Genomic DNA, 16,766 nt, shown 5'->3' with positions numbered 1-16,766 from the left:
CTTTTCTTTCCTCCTGTTGGGTAAGTCTTGCCGAGTACAATTGAGTACTCAGGGTTTTATTCCCCCTGTTGCAGGTGATAGGTGGATGCTAGAGCTAACCCTTGTGTGTGGATACCTCTTGGTGGGTTCAGCGAGGAATTCCTTTATGTTGCGATCATAGTTTTTATTTATAACTCTCACCAAATGTTTTATAAAGGAAAGTTTTATAATTTGTTGTCATAGTTTACATATCAATGTTTCACCATGCCATGAATAGATAATTATTTCCGCTGAAATTCTAATCTCATGTTTATATTCCGCTGTTACATTAAATTGTTCATAACTCTGATAATATGATTATATTCCGTTGTTATAATAATAAATGTTATACTCTAATGTACATGTAAAGTGATATAAGAAATGGTTAAGAATGATGTAAGCTTTATTCTCTCATTTGTGATCCTGATGAAAATTGTGGATTTTTGGGTTCTCCCCTGGGGTGTGCCCGACGGGACCGTGTAATTTAGTGTCCTCCTTTGGGTGCTTAGTGTTTAATAGAAGATGAGCTCTCCTAGGAGGCATTAGATTCGGTGGTTCTGCCATAGGTGGTATCAGAGCACAAATGAGGAAATAAGGTTTTGAAAACCTTTTCTAAACTAAAATTTGACAACAAATTCCTTTCAAAAAGTTTGGACATGTTGTGCGGAGTTATATAAGTAGTCCTATTACTATAGTTATGTATCTAGGATAGATGACACTCTTGTAACAGAACCGACCAATTATACGAAATTAAGTAAGAAAATCATCCGCCAGGATAGACGATTTAGCAAACTTAAGCCCGTATAACCCGGTAGTCCGTGAAATCGCGAAGGATTTCAAACTAACTTCCATTCCAGCCAAGATCGTAATAAATTTAGCGGTCACCATCACATATTACATAAAAGTTCATAGTCTCAGATACATCAGAGTTTCAACATAGTTATTACAAAACCAGTTCGAATAAAAGTAGCGGAAGTCATTTGTTCAAACCACACACACTCACGCGGAGTTTTAATATAGTGCCAGCGAATGATCATCTCCAACAAAAGCATCAGACGAGACATAAGGAATGACCATGCCCATGGTCCTAAGCATCACCCATCGCAGGATAAAGGCAGTTGATACAGTAGCCGTAATACATCTGCCCATCTGCAACAAGTGGGAATAAAACCCTGAGTACGAGAAGGTACTCAGCTAGACTTACCCGACATAACCAAAAATAAGTGACACCAAGGATTATGAAGGGCTTTATAGTAGGGTAGCTGACTCATTTGCAAAAGAAGCATTTTTAGCATTTCAAGAACCTTTCGAAAAGCATTATTGCCAAGTTAATTATTATTAACCTGTTGACTAGATTGCACCTATACTAGAGTAAACATGTGATTAAGCAGATAATGATAACCAATGATCATTAAACAACTTCCATACTGTCATATTCATTATAACTGTCCAAGTGTTCCATAACATTTACTACGATGAAGTAACTCAAGTCAAGTGCTCACTATCCAGGAGCGATGGCGATTTGAATCGATTCCTAACCAGCTGGTGATTTATTCCTTACACAAACCTCACTCACCCGCTAAAGTGAGATATTGATCACCGAGTCAACTTTCCAGGAATCTCGAGTTTGCCAGGAACCACATGTACCCGGGGGCCGACCGACTGCACTTTGGTCTTATCATCCCGCCCCCGTGTCCTACCACACCTACTCCGGCACAGTGCGTTGCGGGCAATCTACTCAGCCCAAAAAATCTCCCAGCTTCATGGTCAGAAGGTACTTTATCCAGCCAGCTAAATGTAAGGCATGCGTTCAACATGACTCGAGGCCCAACAACGGTCGGTCCTTAATCGACACAGACGGAAACACTACAGTCCGAAACTCTACAAGTCTCCATCCGGTCTCAACTTCATTTAACACTTAGTTATACCATGACTTCATAGTCATCCAAGTAGATCTAGGTAACCACCTATAGCTCGCAGGTGATAGGAAATCACCTGACTTCTACCGGTCTAAGCCAGCTAAGCAATGACTCGACTGCGGATACCAGGGTAACAAGGATATAGTATAACAAAGGTAAACAAGGTATAATGCAGCAACGGTTGCAAACAACTCCTGAACGTAATGCATCAATTAAAGTAAAGCATTTAATGAAATAATTGCAAACTGGGAGAAAAATGCTCCGGGGCTTGCCTCTCTCGAAGGAGCTCGGGCGGTGATCGGGGCACTCCGGAAGTTCCTCAACGTCCTCCTCATCGACTTCTGGCACTTCCTGCTGCTGCACCTTGAGCTGCTCCTCGGGCTCCTCGGGTATGACAACTGGGTTCTTGGTTTGCGATCCTGTATGATGCAATGCGCGTAAGTGATTATGCAACGGTGCATCGAAGGAGATGAATGCAATGGATATGTTTAAATGCAAGGTAGTCAACATCATCCAAGAAACTATACTACAAGCACATGTCATCTACTGCATTCTCTTCTACTACTAATATGTTAAGTCAACATATCTTATGAAATGCTTCAAAGATACACCAAAGCTATTATTATTAACTAACCATGTATTAAAGAGGATTCTTTAATTTCTTTTAAATTAGGGCTACAACAAAAATCTATATTTTTGGTGCTTATAAAAATATGAGAAAATTACAGTAGCATGGTACTACTCTAAGTAGACTACCATCAGATTTTCATGATAATTGAATGAGTGGATTAGCCTACACAAAATCACAAACTATGGCATGATTTTGTACATAAAAATACTTTGAACTGTGAAAAGTGTCAAACAACAGAATTAATATTTTTCCTAGGTTCTTCATAGCATACAATGACTGTACAAAAATTATCACATGCATGTTTTATACAAAGTTTGCTCTCTAGCAAAAATAACAAAAATCAGCCATTAAAGGTACTTGAACTACACCTCCAAAGTTTTCCACAGCACATGCATGAAACATATTTTCCTAGGAAGTACATGACATAAGAAGATTAACAAACTTGAAATCATATTTTTCTGCAGACTATAGATTTTTCTACATATTTTTCAAGTTATCAGCAATAACCATGATTAAATAAAATCCTACAGAAAAGTATCCCAAAAATGACATACAATAATTTTCCCAAGTAGATCTGATGATAAGGAATCTAGCAAAATTTGTTTCAACAAATTTGAAGCAAATTTGAGTACCCAAACATTTTCCAAACCATTTCTATTTTCAAATAATAAAGAGAAATTGAAAACGAATTATTTCTACTCCTACTGGGCCGGCCCGTGGAAACGAACTGGCCCACGGCCACAACCAGCCTGCACGGCCCGAGTGAAAGGGGAGCGCGGTGGCCTGGCAGGGCTTCAGCCCATGGCCGCTCGGCCTGGCTAGCCCGGCTGGCTGGCTGAGGCAGAGGCCTCGCCGGTGTGCGCGTTGGCGCGGCGGCGTGGCTCGTCCACGAGGCCGCGGCCATCTCCGGCCATGGCAGTGAGAGCTGGCAGAGCGCACGGGATGTGCGAGGAGAAGCGATGTGTGTAGGGTAGCGAGGCGAGGCTGGAAGAGAAGAAAGACGACTTCCATGGCGGCCCGAGCACGACGGCGCAATGGCCATCGGTGGGCGAGGCACGGGGAAGCTCAACCTGTGCTCGAAGGCGGCGCAGCTCGAGGCGCGACTTGAAGGAGTGTGAGGCGGAGTTGCGGGCGGGAGGAATCGAGGATGGTGCGGTGGTGCAGGAGTTCGACGCCGGCGAGCTGCGGGCACGGCGAGTGCAGAGCTTGGGGCTCTCAGCTCTGAGGAGAAGGAAGGCAGCGCGGGGCGGGAGTGAGCAAGGGCAACGGGCACTAGCAGGTGTAGGGCAGGCACGTGGCGCAGGGTCAAGCCGTGGCTGCCGTGCGGTGGGCGACACCGGCACATGGTCGCCACGCGGCGGGAGTTCTCTGCCGCGGTCGGCGCGTGGGCGCACGGCGAGCAGGGGAACGGCACGGGGCTGGGCCGAGGCGAGCGCAGCGCGGGGGATGGCGTGAGCAGGCCGGCGTGCAAGGTGGGTAGACACACGCGGGCGGGTTCGCTGGCGCACTGGGCCGGCTTCGGCAGGCGGGCCAGAAGCGAGGGCGGCGGCCCGCGAAGGAGAAAAATCCTTTTTCCAAATAAAATTTTCAAGGAATTTTTAAATGCCATCTTTCAAATATTATTTTGAGCAAGAAAATGACATCTTTTGAAAATGTACCAAAAATGAAAGTTGTTTAGAATTTAATTCTCTACAACTTTGCTTTTATGACCACAGCCAATTCTTTCTAGATTTTTAATTGTAAGACTAAAGTCCACGCTTAGCTCAAAACCCTAATTTTTGGAATTTATTTTTGAAGCCAAATTTTGAATTAATTTGAATACAAACATTGCTCCAAAAATTGAACTAAACATTTCCTAGATGATTTACAATAGTAGCCAAACATGTTTTACTAACCTAGCAAGCAAAATCAGGGCAAACAATTCTAACAAAGGTATGCAACATTCAGGTTTCACAACATGTTTCATATGTTTCAAAGTAGTGTTTTCAGTTGTTATTTACATGGTTAGGCATGTATGATTAGGATGCTTGATGATGCATGAGATGTATGATTTGCAGTGCCTAAATGCAGGCATAACACCGGGGTGTTACAGCCCTCCCCCCTTATAAAAATCTCATCCTGAGATTTGGGTTACGAACCATTTGTTATAAAAATCTTCATAAGCTTTTTGTAGATACTCTCCTGTTTCCCAAGTTCATCTCCCTCATTATGATGATCCCACTGTATCTTGTATGTTTTCACCACACTATTCCGAGTAGCACGTTCCTTAGTGTCTAACACCCGGACTGGTTGCTCACGATACACAAATCTGATTTGAGTTGGATACCTCGAGGTTCTATTCTTTCCTCCGGAACACGCAAACATTTCTTGAGATGTGATACATGGAAAACTGGGAAAACGGTACTCATTGTCTCAGGTAACTCTAACTTGTAGGCTACCGGACCTCTTTCATTCCAAGAATCTTGTATGGTCCTATGAATCTCGCGGTAAGCTTTCTTCAGGACTTCCAAACCTTTTCTTCTTCATTGGCGTGACTTTCAGATAAACATAGTCACCAACTTCAACATAAGGGGTCTCCTTCTTCTGTCTGCATAAGCTTTTCTGACATGATTGGGCAGCTTTCATATTCTGCTGAATAATATGAACTTTCTTCTCGACTTCTTCTACAAAGTCAATGCCATAATACCTTCTATCTACCAGGCTCGACCCAATTCAATGGTGTTCTACTATTTTCTGCCATATAAAGCTTCGAATGGGGCCATCTTGATGCTTTCTTGATAACTATTATTATAAGAAAACTCAGCTAACAGGTAACCATGACTCCCATGATCCCTTAGAAGACAATACACAGGCTCTTAACATATCCTCCAAAACAGCATTTCACTCAGTTCAGTCTGACCATCTGTCTGAGGATGATAAGCGGTACTGTGAATCAAACTAGTTCCTAAGCCTTTGTGTAAATGATTCCCAAAAAGTGAGCCGTGAACTGTGAGCCTCTATCAGATACTATGGTCTTTAGTATACCATGCAGCCTCACAATTTCTGCGATATACTTCTCGGCATATTGAGGTGGTCGATAATCTGTTTTGACAGGCAAGAAATGAGCGGTCTTGGTAAGACGGATCCACAATTACCCAAATCGAATCATGTCCTTTTTGAGTAGTGGGCAAACCCGTGATAAAATCCATACTGATATTGTCCCACTTCCAACCTAGGGACTGATAAGGGTTGCAACATACCGGCAGGTTTCATGTGGATGGCTTTCACTCGACAACATGTGTCACATCTGACAACATATGCTGTAATTTCTTTCTTCATTTTGGTCCACCAATAACGAGATCTTAATTCTTGATACATCTTACTACTTCCGGGATGGATAGATAGCTTAGAAAGGTGAGCTTCATCCATGAGTTTATTCCTAAGCTCTCGATCCTTGGGAACCACAAGACGATTCGTCAAACCACAACACGCCCTGTTCATCCACTTTAAAGTGTTGAGACGGACTTTTCTTTTATTTTCTCTTTGATGTGGAATATCCCCTTGTCAGGTTTTCTGGCCTTCTATTATCTTACTCTCCAAAGAGCAACTAATCTGAATACTATGTAACACAGTAGGATGCATTAGATTGAAACTCATCTTCAAGTAATGGCTGCACATTCAAGTAATGTGAACTTTCTGCTCAAAGCATCTGACCACTACATTGGCTTTTCCAGGATGATATTGCACAGTCAAGTTGTAATCCTTGATCAATTCCAACCATCTGCGCTGTCTCATGTTTAGCTCTGGTTGGGTAAAGATATACTTAAGACTCTTGTGATCAGTGAAATATTGCACACATTACCAAGTAGATAATGTCTCCAAATTTTTAGGGCGTGCACAACTGCAGCAAGTTCAAGATCATGTGTTGGATAGTTGACCTCGTGCTTTCTCAATTGACGTGATGCATAAGCTATGACTCTCCTTTCTTGCATAAGAACACAGCCCAATCTAGTCTTCGATGCGTCGCAAACACATCAAATGGTTTCTCGATATCTGGTTGTGCTAGAACAGGAGCAGTGGTCAACAGTTTTCGCAAAGTGTGGCAAAGCTGCTTCACATCCTCTATCCACACAAACTTGTGATCCTTTCTATAGGAGGACTTGTCATCGGTTTGGCAATCTTCGAGAAAGTCTGGTATAAAGCGACGGTAATAACCTGCTAGTCCTAAGAAACTTCTAATCTCAGGAACTAGTGGTCGGTGCTTTCCAATTCATAACTTCTTGCACCTTACTTGGATCGACTGAAACTCCATTCTCTGACAGAATGTGACCAAGGAAAGGGAACTTCCTTCAACCAGAATTCGCATTTGCTAAACTTAGCATACAGTTGATGATCTCTAAGTCTGGTCAAGACAGTTCTCAGATGCTCTTCATGATCTTTCTCGTTCTCGGAGTACACCAGAATGTCATCGATGAACACTACCACAAACTTATCCAATTCTAGGCATGAAAACTATATTCATCAAAAACATAAAGTATGCAGGAGCATTTGTCAAGCCAAAGGACATGACAAGATACTCATACAACCCGTATCTGGTGGAAAATTGCAGTTTTCGGTATATCCTGTGGCCTAATCTTGATCTGATGATAACCGGATCTCAAATCTATTTTTGAGAACACCTTGGCCTTGGATAATTGGTCAAATAGAACATCAATATGAGGCAAGGATACTTATTCTTGATGGTCACAGCGTTGAGTGGCCTGTAATCTACGCACATTCTCAACGTGCCCTCTTTCTTCTTTTTCACAAACAAGGCGGGACATCCCCATTCAGACTTGCTTGGCCGAATAAACCCCTTTTTTGATAATCTTCTAATTGCTTCTTCAGCTCAGCTAAGTTCATCTAGAGGCATCCGATAGGGTCCTCCTTGAAATCGGAGCTGTTCCGAGGACTAGCTCAATTCCAAACTCAATCTCCCTATCTGGCGAAGACCAGGTAGCTCATCCGGGAATACATCCGGAAATTCACACATTACCGAATCTGATGGATAGGAATGACTGCCGTAGCACATGTAACACTTATAAGGTCTGTTCTTCGAGGCAATGGTACTTGGACAGTACCCTCACCTAGGGGATTCTTAAGGGTAAGTACTCGACTTCCAGTATCTATGACTGCTCCCCAATCCTTCATCCAATTCATCCCTATAATGACATCCAAAACTAATCCAGGCATAACTATCAAGTTTACTCGGAACTTCCTGCTACCTAATTCAAGGGTTGCCCCTCGAACCATCCTGGTTGGTCAAAACATCAGCCCCTGCTGAACTTATATGGTAACCATACCCAATTCTATGCATAGTTGTTCATGTTTCTGTGCAAATGCTTGACTCATAAAAGAATGCGATGATCCAGAATCAAATAGAACAACTGCAGGGTTTTCAATGACAGGAAACTTACCAGCAGTGATGGAGCTCTCCCTCAGGAATTTCATCCACAGATTAGTACTATGTACTCTAGCATTATAAGTCTGCTGCTTCTTCTTGGGCGGGTACGGACAAAACCTCGAGAAATGGCCAGGTTGATCACATTTATAGCAGGGTCCCTCTACTGTCCCAGGCAGATCCCACAGCTCCCTTGGAACTACCTTGTACCACAGTTGCGGCTGCTTTGTTGGGCTGTACTGCCATCTTGTAAGGCTTTCTGGGGTCCACGGAAATTCTGACTTCTTTGCTGAGGTGGCCTGAACCTAGCGCCAGGTACCAATGGGTGATATGGAGGACTGACCCTCCCATAGGTGCTCTAGCTTGGGATGGACCACCTTCAAGGGCTCTCTTGCGTGTCTTGGCTACGGTGCTGGTGTTGTTATTCTTCTCTTGCTTCAGACAGTCGCTGATGAAGTCATTAAATCTGATGCGGTTGTTGGTACCAACATGCTTCATCATTTTTGGATTGAGTCCCCTCTTGAAACTGGCTATTCTTTTAGCATCTGTGTCAACCATGTCGGGAGCATAGCGACACAAGTTGTTGAAGGCATGCAGGTATTGCGTCACGGTTTGGTGCCCTGGTTCAATGCCAGAAACTCTCCCAACTTCATCTCGGTCAGCCCGGTGGAATATAGACTCCACGGAAGGCCTCAGCAAACTCTCTCCAAGAAATCTGAGCATTTGGAGGGAAGGTGGTGCGATGGTGCTTCCACCACATTCCCGCCGGTCCTTGCAATTGAAGTGCAGCATACTCCGTTTTTAGAACCTCAGTCATCCTCAACACACGGAATTTATCTTCCATCGTGTTGATCCATTCCTCAGCATCGAGTGGCTCTGTTGCTTCCTTGAATACTGGGGCCTGGTGTCCATGAAATCTTTGAAGCTGCTATATTGGTTCACTCCCATGCCACCACCTTGATTGTTACCACGTTGAACGTTGTTGGCGATGGTTCGAAAAAATCCTCCATGTTCTTCTGGGATTGTTCCCGTTGCACTGACTCCCGAGCAGCTGTGCGAGGAACATCTTGGGGGTAAACGAGGGAGGACGGTGGCAAATGTGGTCATGGGGAGGTTCATTGTTTGTTGCCGTGGTTTCCACCACCACCACCAGTCCCCGCACCGTTAGCACCGGGGTCATCTTGCATATTTCAGCAACAAGTAACGATTGAGTGAAGCTATAATAATTGCGAGTGAAGGAAAAATTATGCCGTACTAAATTTTACTGGAGAGAATAAATTCATACAATAAAATAGAGGCACAACAATCGCATCCCAATTAAAACAACAACACTTAATTGAATTACTTCAACGGCAAACATCGCATCCATACAATCACATTGCCAGCATACATACACTGGACTTTTTATGCATTCAGATATCGCATTTGAAAATCAAGTTCCAACCACATGCCAAGTCTCATACGTTCGAAGCAACATACGATAGATTACATGCCAACAAAAAGAAATGTCATCACGATGAGACCTAGATACTAGCGCAAGGCAACTAGCCTACTCCTCGGGGCCATCATTGAGATCGGAGACGTCACCATCGCCCCCAGGTGAAACTGTAGGCTCGTCCTCGTTGTCGTTGTCAACGTCCATGCCAGCGGCGTCTGGTGGAGCATATGGGCCAACCCCATTGTAAGAGCGCGTGAAACTCCTTGTGCAGGTAGCCGTTGTATTCCTCTAGCTCATCGACCCTCTACAGCAGAAGGTTTCTTGCCGTTCTAGGCTTCCTCCTGTCATGAACCAGCTGTCCAATCATGCGGTCTGCATTGTTGTTGGCTTGAGTCAACGTATGCACTCGCTGCATAGCTATCACCTCTTTCAACCGCCTGATCTCTCTGTAAGTTCATATCAGCCAACTGCTCCTGCAAGCTAGCTATAGCACGTGCCTGTCTCTTCTTTTGCCTCTTCCCTTTTAGCTTATCCTCACTACGCAAGCCAGTCAAAGTCCAGTAGGTACTCTTAAGACCTTTCATATGCTCTTAATGGCGGCGAACATAGCACTCATTGCCTTGTTGTCGCTAGCCTGTCCTTCAGCTGGACCTCTGACCAATGCACTTCCCTTGAGGCTGAACCCAAATGGCATCACGAGGATCATCCCTAGGAAAAGTAGCCAGCTAGAGCTGCTAGCAAGCTCACTGGGAAATCTGCTCATAATGTCCCTGATGACACGGAAGGCTGCTCCCTCTGCACCCTCAGCTGGAGTGCGACCCTCAAACTCCAAAGTGCCAACCATCCCAATCTGGAGCATCACCGAGAGCAGGAAACCAGTGATCTCCACCACTGCGAGTCCATCCTCCTGCTAACTGGCTCTCATTCCAAGAGTACACCGGCTCTTGACCCTCTGGGTACCCCACATCATGGAGCACTCTCCAAAGCAAAGTTGGCATGCCAAACTCGCTCAAGAAGGTGTCCGTGGTGCGGTGCTCCCTCAGGGCCAACGGATGTCGAGGTGCTCTTCCTCCGGTGGACTTACAGGGCGGTCTGCTTCGTGCGGGCCATCTGTAGCAAAAGTTCTTTCATTACCTCGGGGAAACATATTTTAGGTGATACAACTTTTATCAAAATGAGATAATCAATTTATAAGGGGAGGAATGCATGACATGAATGAAATGCACAAGTAACATGATGTATGTACGTGCCGTACGTTCTCACAAACTTATGAAATAAATAATTTCTAACGACGAATTCGGTGGCATACAACGATCTCTCAATACAGTAGCTAATACGTTCTACACGATAGCGTTGTTATGTACCTACAGAAGATTCATTTCAGCCCAATTTCCAATGAATGCATAAAAGCAGTAAAGTTTTTATCTACATGCTCTACACGAATCCCCAGATACGTGTACAACGGTAGTAACTACCCGAACCATCGTCCTATTGACGGCATCGCCTCAACAGACGAAGACCCATACATGAGATACCTTTGTAAAACATGCGTAGAACATGTAATTACTCCAGCATCATATAAGCATTCACCCTAGATCGGCGGTGTATCCGATCATGCTCTCACAACTCACACTTACCGAGGCGTAGAGGCAAATGATCCTATCATTACCACTCAAACAAGTGGCACTCATACAATAGCACGCCGTATGAGCGACGAAAGAGAAATATGATGCAAGAACCCCAGTCAGTACTTAATTAAGCCACCTAAAGTCCTTAACTGGGCATAAAGGATATGATCACTGGCACACTTTATAGTTTTGAAAATCACGTTTTCCAAATGCCTTTTTGTTTTAAATACACTTGTGAACAGTAACACGCTAAACCATGCTCTGATACCAGCTGTAACAGAACCGACCAATTATACGAAATTAAGTAAGAAAATCATCCGCCAGAGCAGACGATTTAGCAAACTTAAGCCCGTATAACCCGGTAGTCTAGTGAAATCACGAAGGATTTCAAACCAACTTCCATTCCAGCCAAGATCGTAATAAGTTTAGCGGTCACCATCACATATTACATAAAAGTTCACAATCTCAATACATCAGAGTTTCAACATAGTTATTACAAAACCAGTTCGAATAAAAGTAGCGGAAGTCATTTGTTCAAACCACACACACACTCACGCGGAGTTTAAATATAGTGCCAGCGAATGATCATCTCCAACAAAAGCATCAGACGAGACGTAAGGAATGACCATGCCCATGGTCCTAAGCATCACCCATCGCAGGATAAAGGCAGTTGATACAGTAGCCGTAATACATCTGCCCATCTGCAACAAGTGGGAATAAAACCCTGAGTACGAGAAGGTACTCAGCTAGACTTACTCGACATAACTGAAAATAAGTGACACCAAGGATTATGAAGGGCTTTATAGTAGGGTAGCTGACTCATTTGCAAAAGAAGCATCTTTAGCCTTTCAAGAACCTTTCCGAAAGCATTATTGTCAATTTAATTATTATTAACCTGTCGACTAGATTTGCACCTATACTAGAGTAAACATGTGATTAAGCAGATAATGATAACCAATGATCATTAAACAACTTCCATACTGTCATATTCATTATAACTGTCCAAGTGTTCCATAAACATTTACTACGATGAAGTAACTCAAGTCAAGTGCCCACTATCCAGGAGCGATGGCGATTCTGAATCGATTCCTAACCAGCTGGTGATTTATTCCTTACACAAACCTCACTCACCCGCTAAAGTGAGATATTGATCACCGAGTCAACTTATCCAGGAATCTCGAGTTTGCCTAGGAACCACATGTACCCTGGGGGCCGACCGACTGCACTTTGGTCTTATCATCCCGCCCCCGTGTCCTACCACACCTGCTCCGGCACAGTGCGTTGCGGGCAATCTACTCGGCCCGAAAAATCTCCCAGCTTCATCGGTCGGAAGGTACTTTATCCTGGCCAGCTAAATGTAAGGCATGCGTTCAACATGACTCGAGGCCCAACAACGGTCGGTCCTTAATCGACACAGACGGAAACACTACAGTCCAAAACTCTGCAAGTCTCCGTCCGGTCTCAACTTCATTTAACACTTAGTTATACCATGACTTCATAGTCATCCAATGCAGATCCAGGTAACCACCTATAGCTCGCAGGTGACAGGAAATCACCCGACTTCTACCGGTCTAAGCCAGCTAAGCATTGACTCGACTTGTGGATACCAGGGTAACAAGGATATAGTATAACAAAGGTAAACAAGGATATAATGCAGCAACGGTTGCAAACAACTCCTAACGTAATGCATCAATTAAAGTAAAGCATTTATGAATAATTGCAAACCAGGAGAAAAATGCTCTGGGGCTTGCCTCTCTCGAAGGAGCTCGGGACGGTGATCGGGGCACTCCTGGAAGTTCCTCAACGTCCTCCTCGTCGGCTTCGAGCACTTCCTGCTGCTGCACCTCTGAGCTGCTCCTCGGGCTCCTCGGTTATGACAACTGGGTTCTCGGTTTGCGATCCTGTATGATGCAATGCGCGTAAGTGATTATGCAACGGTGCATCGGAAGGAGATGAATGCAATGGATATGCTTTAATGCAAGGTAGTCAACATCATCCAAGAAACTATACTACAAGCATATGTTATCTACTGCATTCTCTTCTACTACTAATATGTTAAGTCAACATATCTTATGAAATGCTTCAAAGATACACCAAAGCTATTATTATTAACTAACCTTGTATTAAAGAGGATTCTTTTAATTCCTTTTAAATTAGGGCTACAACAAAAATCTATATTTTTGGTGCTTATAAAAATATGAGAAAATTACAGTAGCATGGTACTACTCTAAGTAGACTACCATCAGATTTTCATGATAATTGAATGAGTGGATTAGCCTACACAAAAATCACAAACTATGGCATGATTTTGTACATAAAAATACTTTGAACTGTGAAAAGTGTCAAAACACAGAATTAATATTTTTCCTAGGTTCTTCATAGCATACAATGACTGTACAAAAATTATCACATGCATGTTTTATACAAAGTTTGCTCTCTAGCAAAAAATAACAAAAATCAGCCATTAAAGGTACTTGAACTACACCTCCAAAGTTTTCCACAGCACATGCATGAAACATATTTTCCTAGGACGTACATGACATAAGAAGATTAACAAACTTGAAATCATATTTTTCTACAGACTATGATTTTTCTACATATTTTCAAATTATCAGCAATAACCATGATTAAATAACATCCTACAGAAAAGTATCCCAAAAATGAACATTACAATAACTTTCCCAAGTAGATCTGATGATAAGGAATCTAGCAAAATTTGTTTTCAACAAATTTGGAGCAAATTTGAGTACCCAAACATTTTCCCAAACCATTTCTATTTTCAAATAATAAAGAGGGAAATTGAAAACGAATTATTTCTACTCCTACTGGGCCGGCCCGTGGAACGAACTGGCCCATGGCCACAACCAGCCTGCGCGGCCCGAGTGAAAGGGAGCACGGTGGCCTGGCAGGGCTTCGGCCCATGGGCCGCTCGGCCTGGCTGGCCCGGCTGGCTGGCTGAGGCAGAGGCCTCGCCGGTAGTGCGCGCTTGGCGCAGCGGCGCGGCTCGGCCACGAGGCGGCGGCCAATCTCCGGCCATGGCAGTGAGAGCTGGCGAGCGCACGGGATGTGCGAGTGAGAAGGCGAGTGCGGTAGGGTAGCTAGGCGAGGCTGGAGAAGAGGAAGGAAGACGACTTCCATGGCGGACGAGCCCGGCGGCCGCCATGGCCGCCGGTGGCGAGGCGTGGGAGGAAGCTCAACCTGTGCTCGGAAGGCGGCGCAAGCTCAAGCGCGACTGACTTGAAGGAGGGCGAGGCGGAGATTGCGGGTAGTGGGAGGAATTAGGGAGTGGCACGGTGGTGCGGAGTTTGCTGTCGGCGAGCTGCGGTGCGCGGCGAGGCCAGAGCTTGGGGCTCTCAACTCTGGAGGAGAAGGAAGGCAGCGCGGGCGGGGACGTGAGCGAGGCGCACGGGCACCAGCAGGTGTAGGCGGGCGCGTGGGCGCGGGGTCAGGCCGTGCGCTGCCACGCGGCGGGCAACGCGACACATGGACGCCACATGGCAGGAGTTCTCTGCCGCGGGTCGGCGCGTGGTGGGCGCCACGGGCAGAGCAGGGGAACGGCACGGGCTGGGCCGAGGCGAGCGCAGCGCGGGATGGCGTGAGCAGGCCGGCGTGCGAGGTGGGCAGACACACGGCGGGGCGGGGTTCGCTGGCGCACTGGGCCGGCTTCGGCAGGCGGGCCAGAAGCGAGGCGGCGGCCCCCGCGAAGGAGAAAAAATCCTTTTTCCAAATAAAATTTTCAAGGAATTTTTAAATGCCATCTTTCAAATATTATTTGAGCAAGAAAATTACCTCTTTGAAAATGTACCAAAAATGAAAGTTGTTTAGAATTTAATTCTCTACAACTTTGCTTTTATGATGATAGCCAAATTCTTTCTAGATTTTTAATTGTAAGACCAAAGTCCCACGCTTAGCTCAAAACCCTAATTTTTGGAATTTATTTTTGAAGCCAAATTTTGAATTAATTTGAATACAAACATTGCTCCAAAAATTGAACTAAACATTCTAGATGATTTACAATAGTAGCCAAACATGTTTTACTAACCTAGCAAGAAAAATTCAGGGCAAAACAATTCTTAACAGGTAGTATGCAACATTCAGGTTTCACGCATGTTTCAGATGTTTCAAAACAATGTTTCAATTGGTATGCACATGATTAAGCATGTATGATTTGGATGCTTGATGATGCATGATATGCGTGATTTGTAGTGCCTAAATGTAGGCATAACACCGGGGTGTTACAACTCTGCTGACTTAGCTAGGCTTAATTAATTTTTCTGTAGGTACACTAACCTCGAGCATAGTCCGATAGTATCGACTGGCTATAGGGAGAGAACGATGTGCCAAAAATTAAGAACGGTTGCCGTATATGTTGGCAACAGTGAAAGGACGTATAGGATGTGCATCCATGCATATCCTTTTTGTGCATTGTAGTGCCATATTGCTTGCAGATACACCCTCCATAGGTGTCACATGTGTCGTATTGTGCACGTCTGTCTCGTTCCTGTTCTGAAGTTTGGTCTACACTGTGGCTTCGTGCTCCGCATTCGCCCTGTGGTTCGCGCCGGTCATGACCCACATTCTCCCCATACCCCCTTTTCTGTGCTCTTGTCGGACCCTTGCCCTATAGTCATACTAGTCAGTAATGGCATCGCATGTCGCTCGCCTCGAACACGCGGAATTTGGTCAATTCGTTGTAGTGATCCCACACGAGAACCCTGGTGGACCGCCCTATAGTCATTGGTACCACCACTCAGCGCACTTTAGCTCGCTTAGCTTTTCCTTTGAGCCAGCTTTTCGCTCAGCCTTCCTCACCGCCATCGCCAGAAATGGCATGAGCTTGGGTTTAGTACCTACTGTCTAAATGTTGAGGGTTTTCCCAAAATCCTGCATGCCACCTTGCAAAAGCTCAGAGTCAAAGATCATCCTAAGTATGAGGGCCATGAGTATGAGAAGCATGGCACCAATCGGTGTGAGGTTACCATCTACATCGGGAAGAGTGAAGAGTTCCTCGACCTCACTGAAGCCTAGAGTGTGACCACAACTAGATTTAGCTTCACTGACACCTACCAGGTTGTGGCCTGCAAAGCCTTGCGGTGCCTCTGCCAGATCTATGAGGAGCCCATTGCCCGTACCCCCATGAGGTTCTTTCCACCTTTGGACAAGAATTGGCGGGCATGGAGGGACTCGTATGGAGGCCTTGCAAGGGTCGGGATGCGCAAGAAGATAGTCCTACCATGGTGCACTTGACCACTGTACCTATTTGCTCTGGATGAGTAGTATGACCGGCAAGCCTTGGAGCTGAGGGCGTGCCTTCGGTGTACGAAGGAAGCTGAGGTCTTCAACTGGATGCTCCCGGTGCAGCTCACCAAAGTGCATGCTAGTGCTATAGCTACTGAGAGCCTAGGAGACTACCATGTTAGAAGCCCTGAAGGAGGTGGAAGATCGGCATGTCCATCAGCTGGGTGAGGCCTATCTGTTCACTAGGGCCAAGCGGAGGTCGCTGGTTGATGAAAGGCAGGATGCCCCGATCTTGGAGGGGATCCCTATCCACCTGCCTGGAAGAAGGAGAACCAGTGATGCAGAGCCGCTAGCACCTCCACCTTTGGAAGTGTTAGAAGCAGAACCCTTGGTTCCTCTCACTCAGCCATTGCCCCCGAGAAGATGCAGATCCATAGCCAGAGCAGTAGAAGAATCCATCGAGCCCTGAATGAAG

At 45.1% G+C, this 16,766-nt stretch overlaps 1 protein-coding gene across 1 annotated transcript; it reads right to left on the bottom strand.

Moving 5' to 3' along the window:
- Window positions 1-3,386: 3,386 nt before the first annotated feature.
- Window positions 3,387-15,871, bottom strand: LOC136465567 (uncharacterized). The gene is made up of 3 exons (XM_066464246.1): window positions 15,866-15,871; window positions 14,291-14,770; window positions 3,387-4,136 (listed from the first exon to the last, which is right to left on the bottom strand). Exons 1-3 carry the CDS (start codon window positions 15,869-15,871, stop codon window positions 3,387-3,389), a joined length of 1,236 nt encoding a protein of 411 aa, XP_066320343.1.
- Window positions 15,872-16,766: the final 895 nt, after the last annotated feature.

This window comes from Miscanthus floridulus, chromosome 7, assembly GCF_019320115.1.
Source record: "Miscanthus floridulus cultivar M001 chromosome 7, ASM1932011v1, whole genome shotgun sequence".
NCBI lineage: Eukaryota > Viridiplantae > Streptophyta > Magnoliopsida > Poales > Poaceae > Miscanthus > Miscanthus floridulus.
This window is presented reverse-complemented; position numbering and strand designations above follow the sequence as displayed.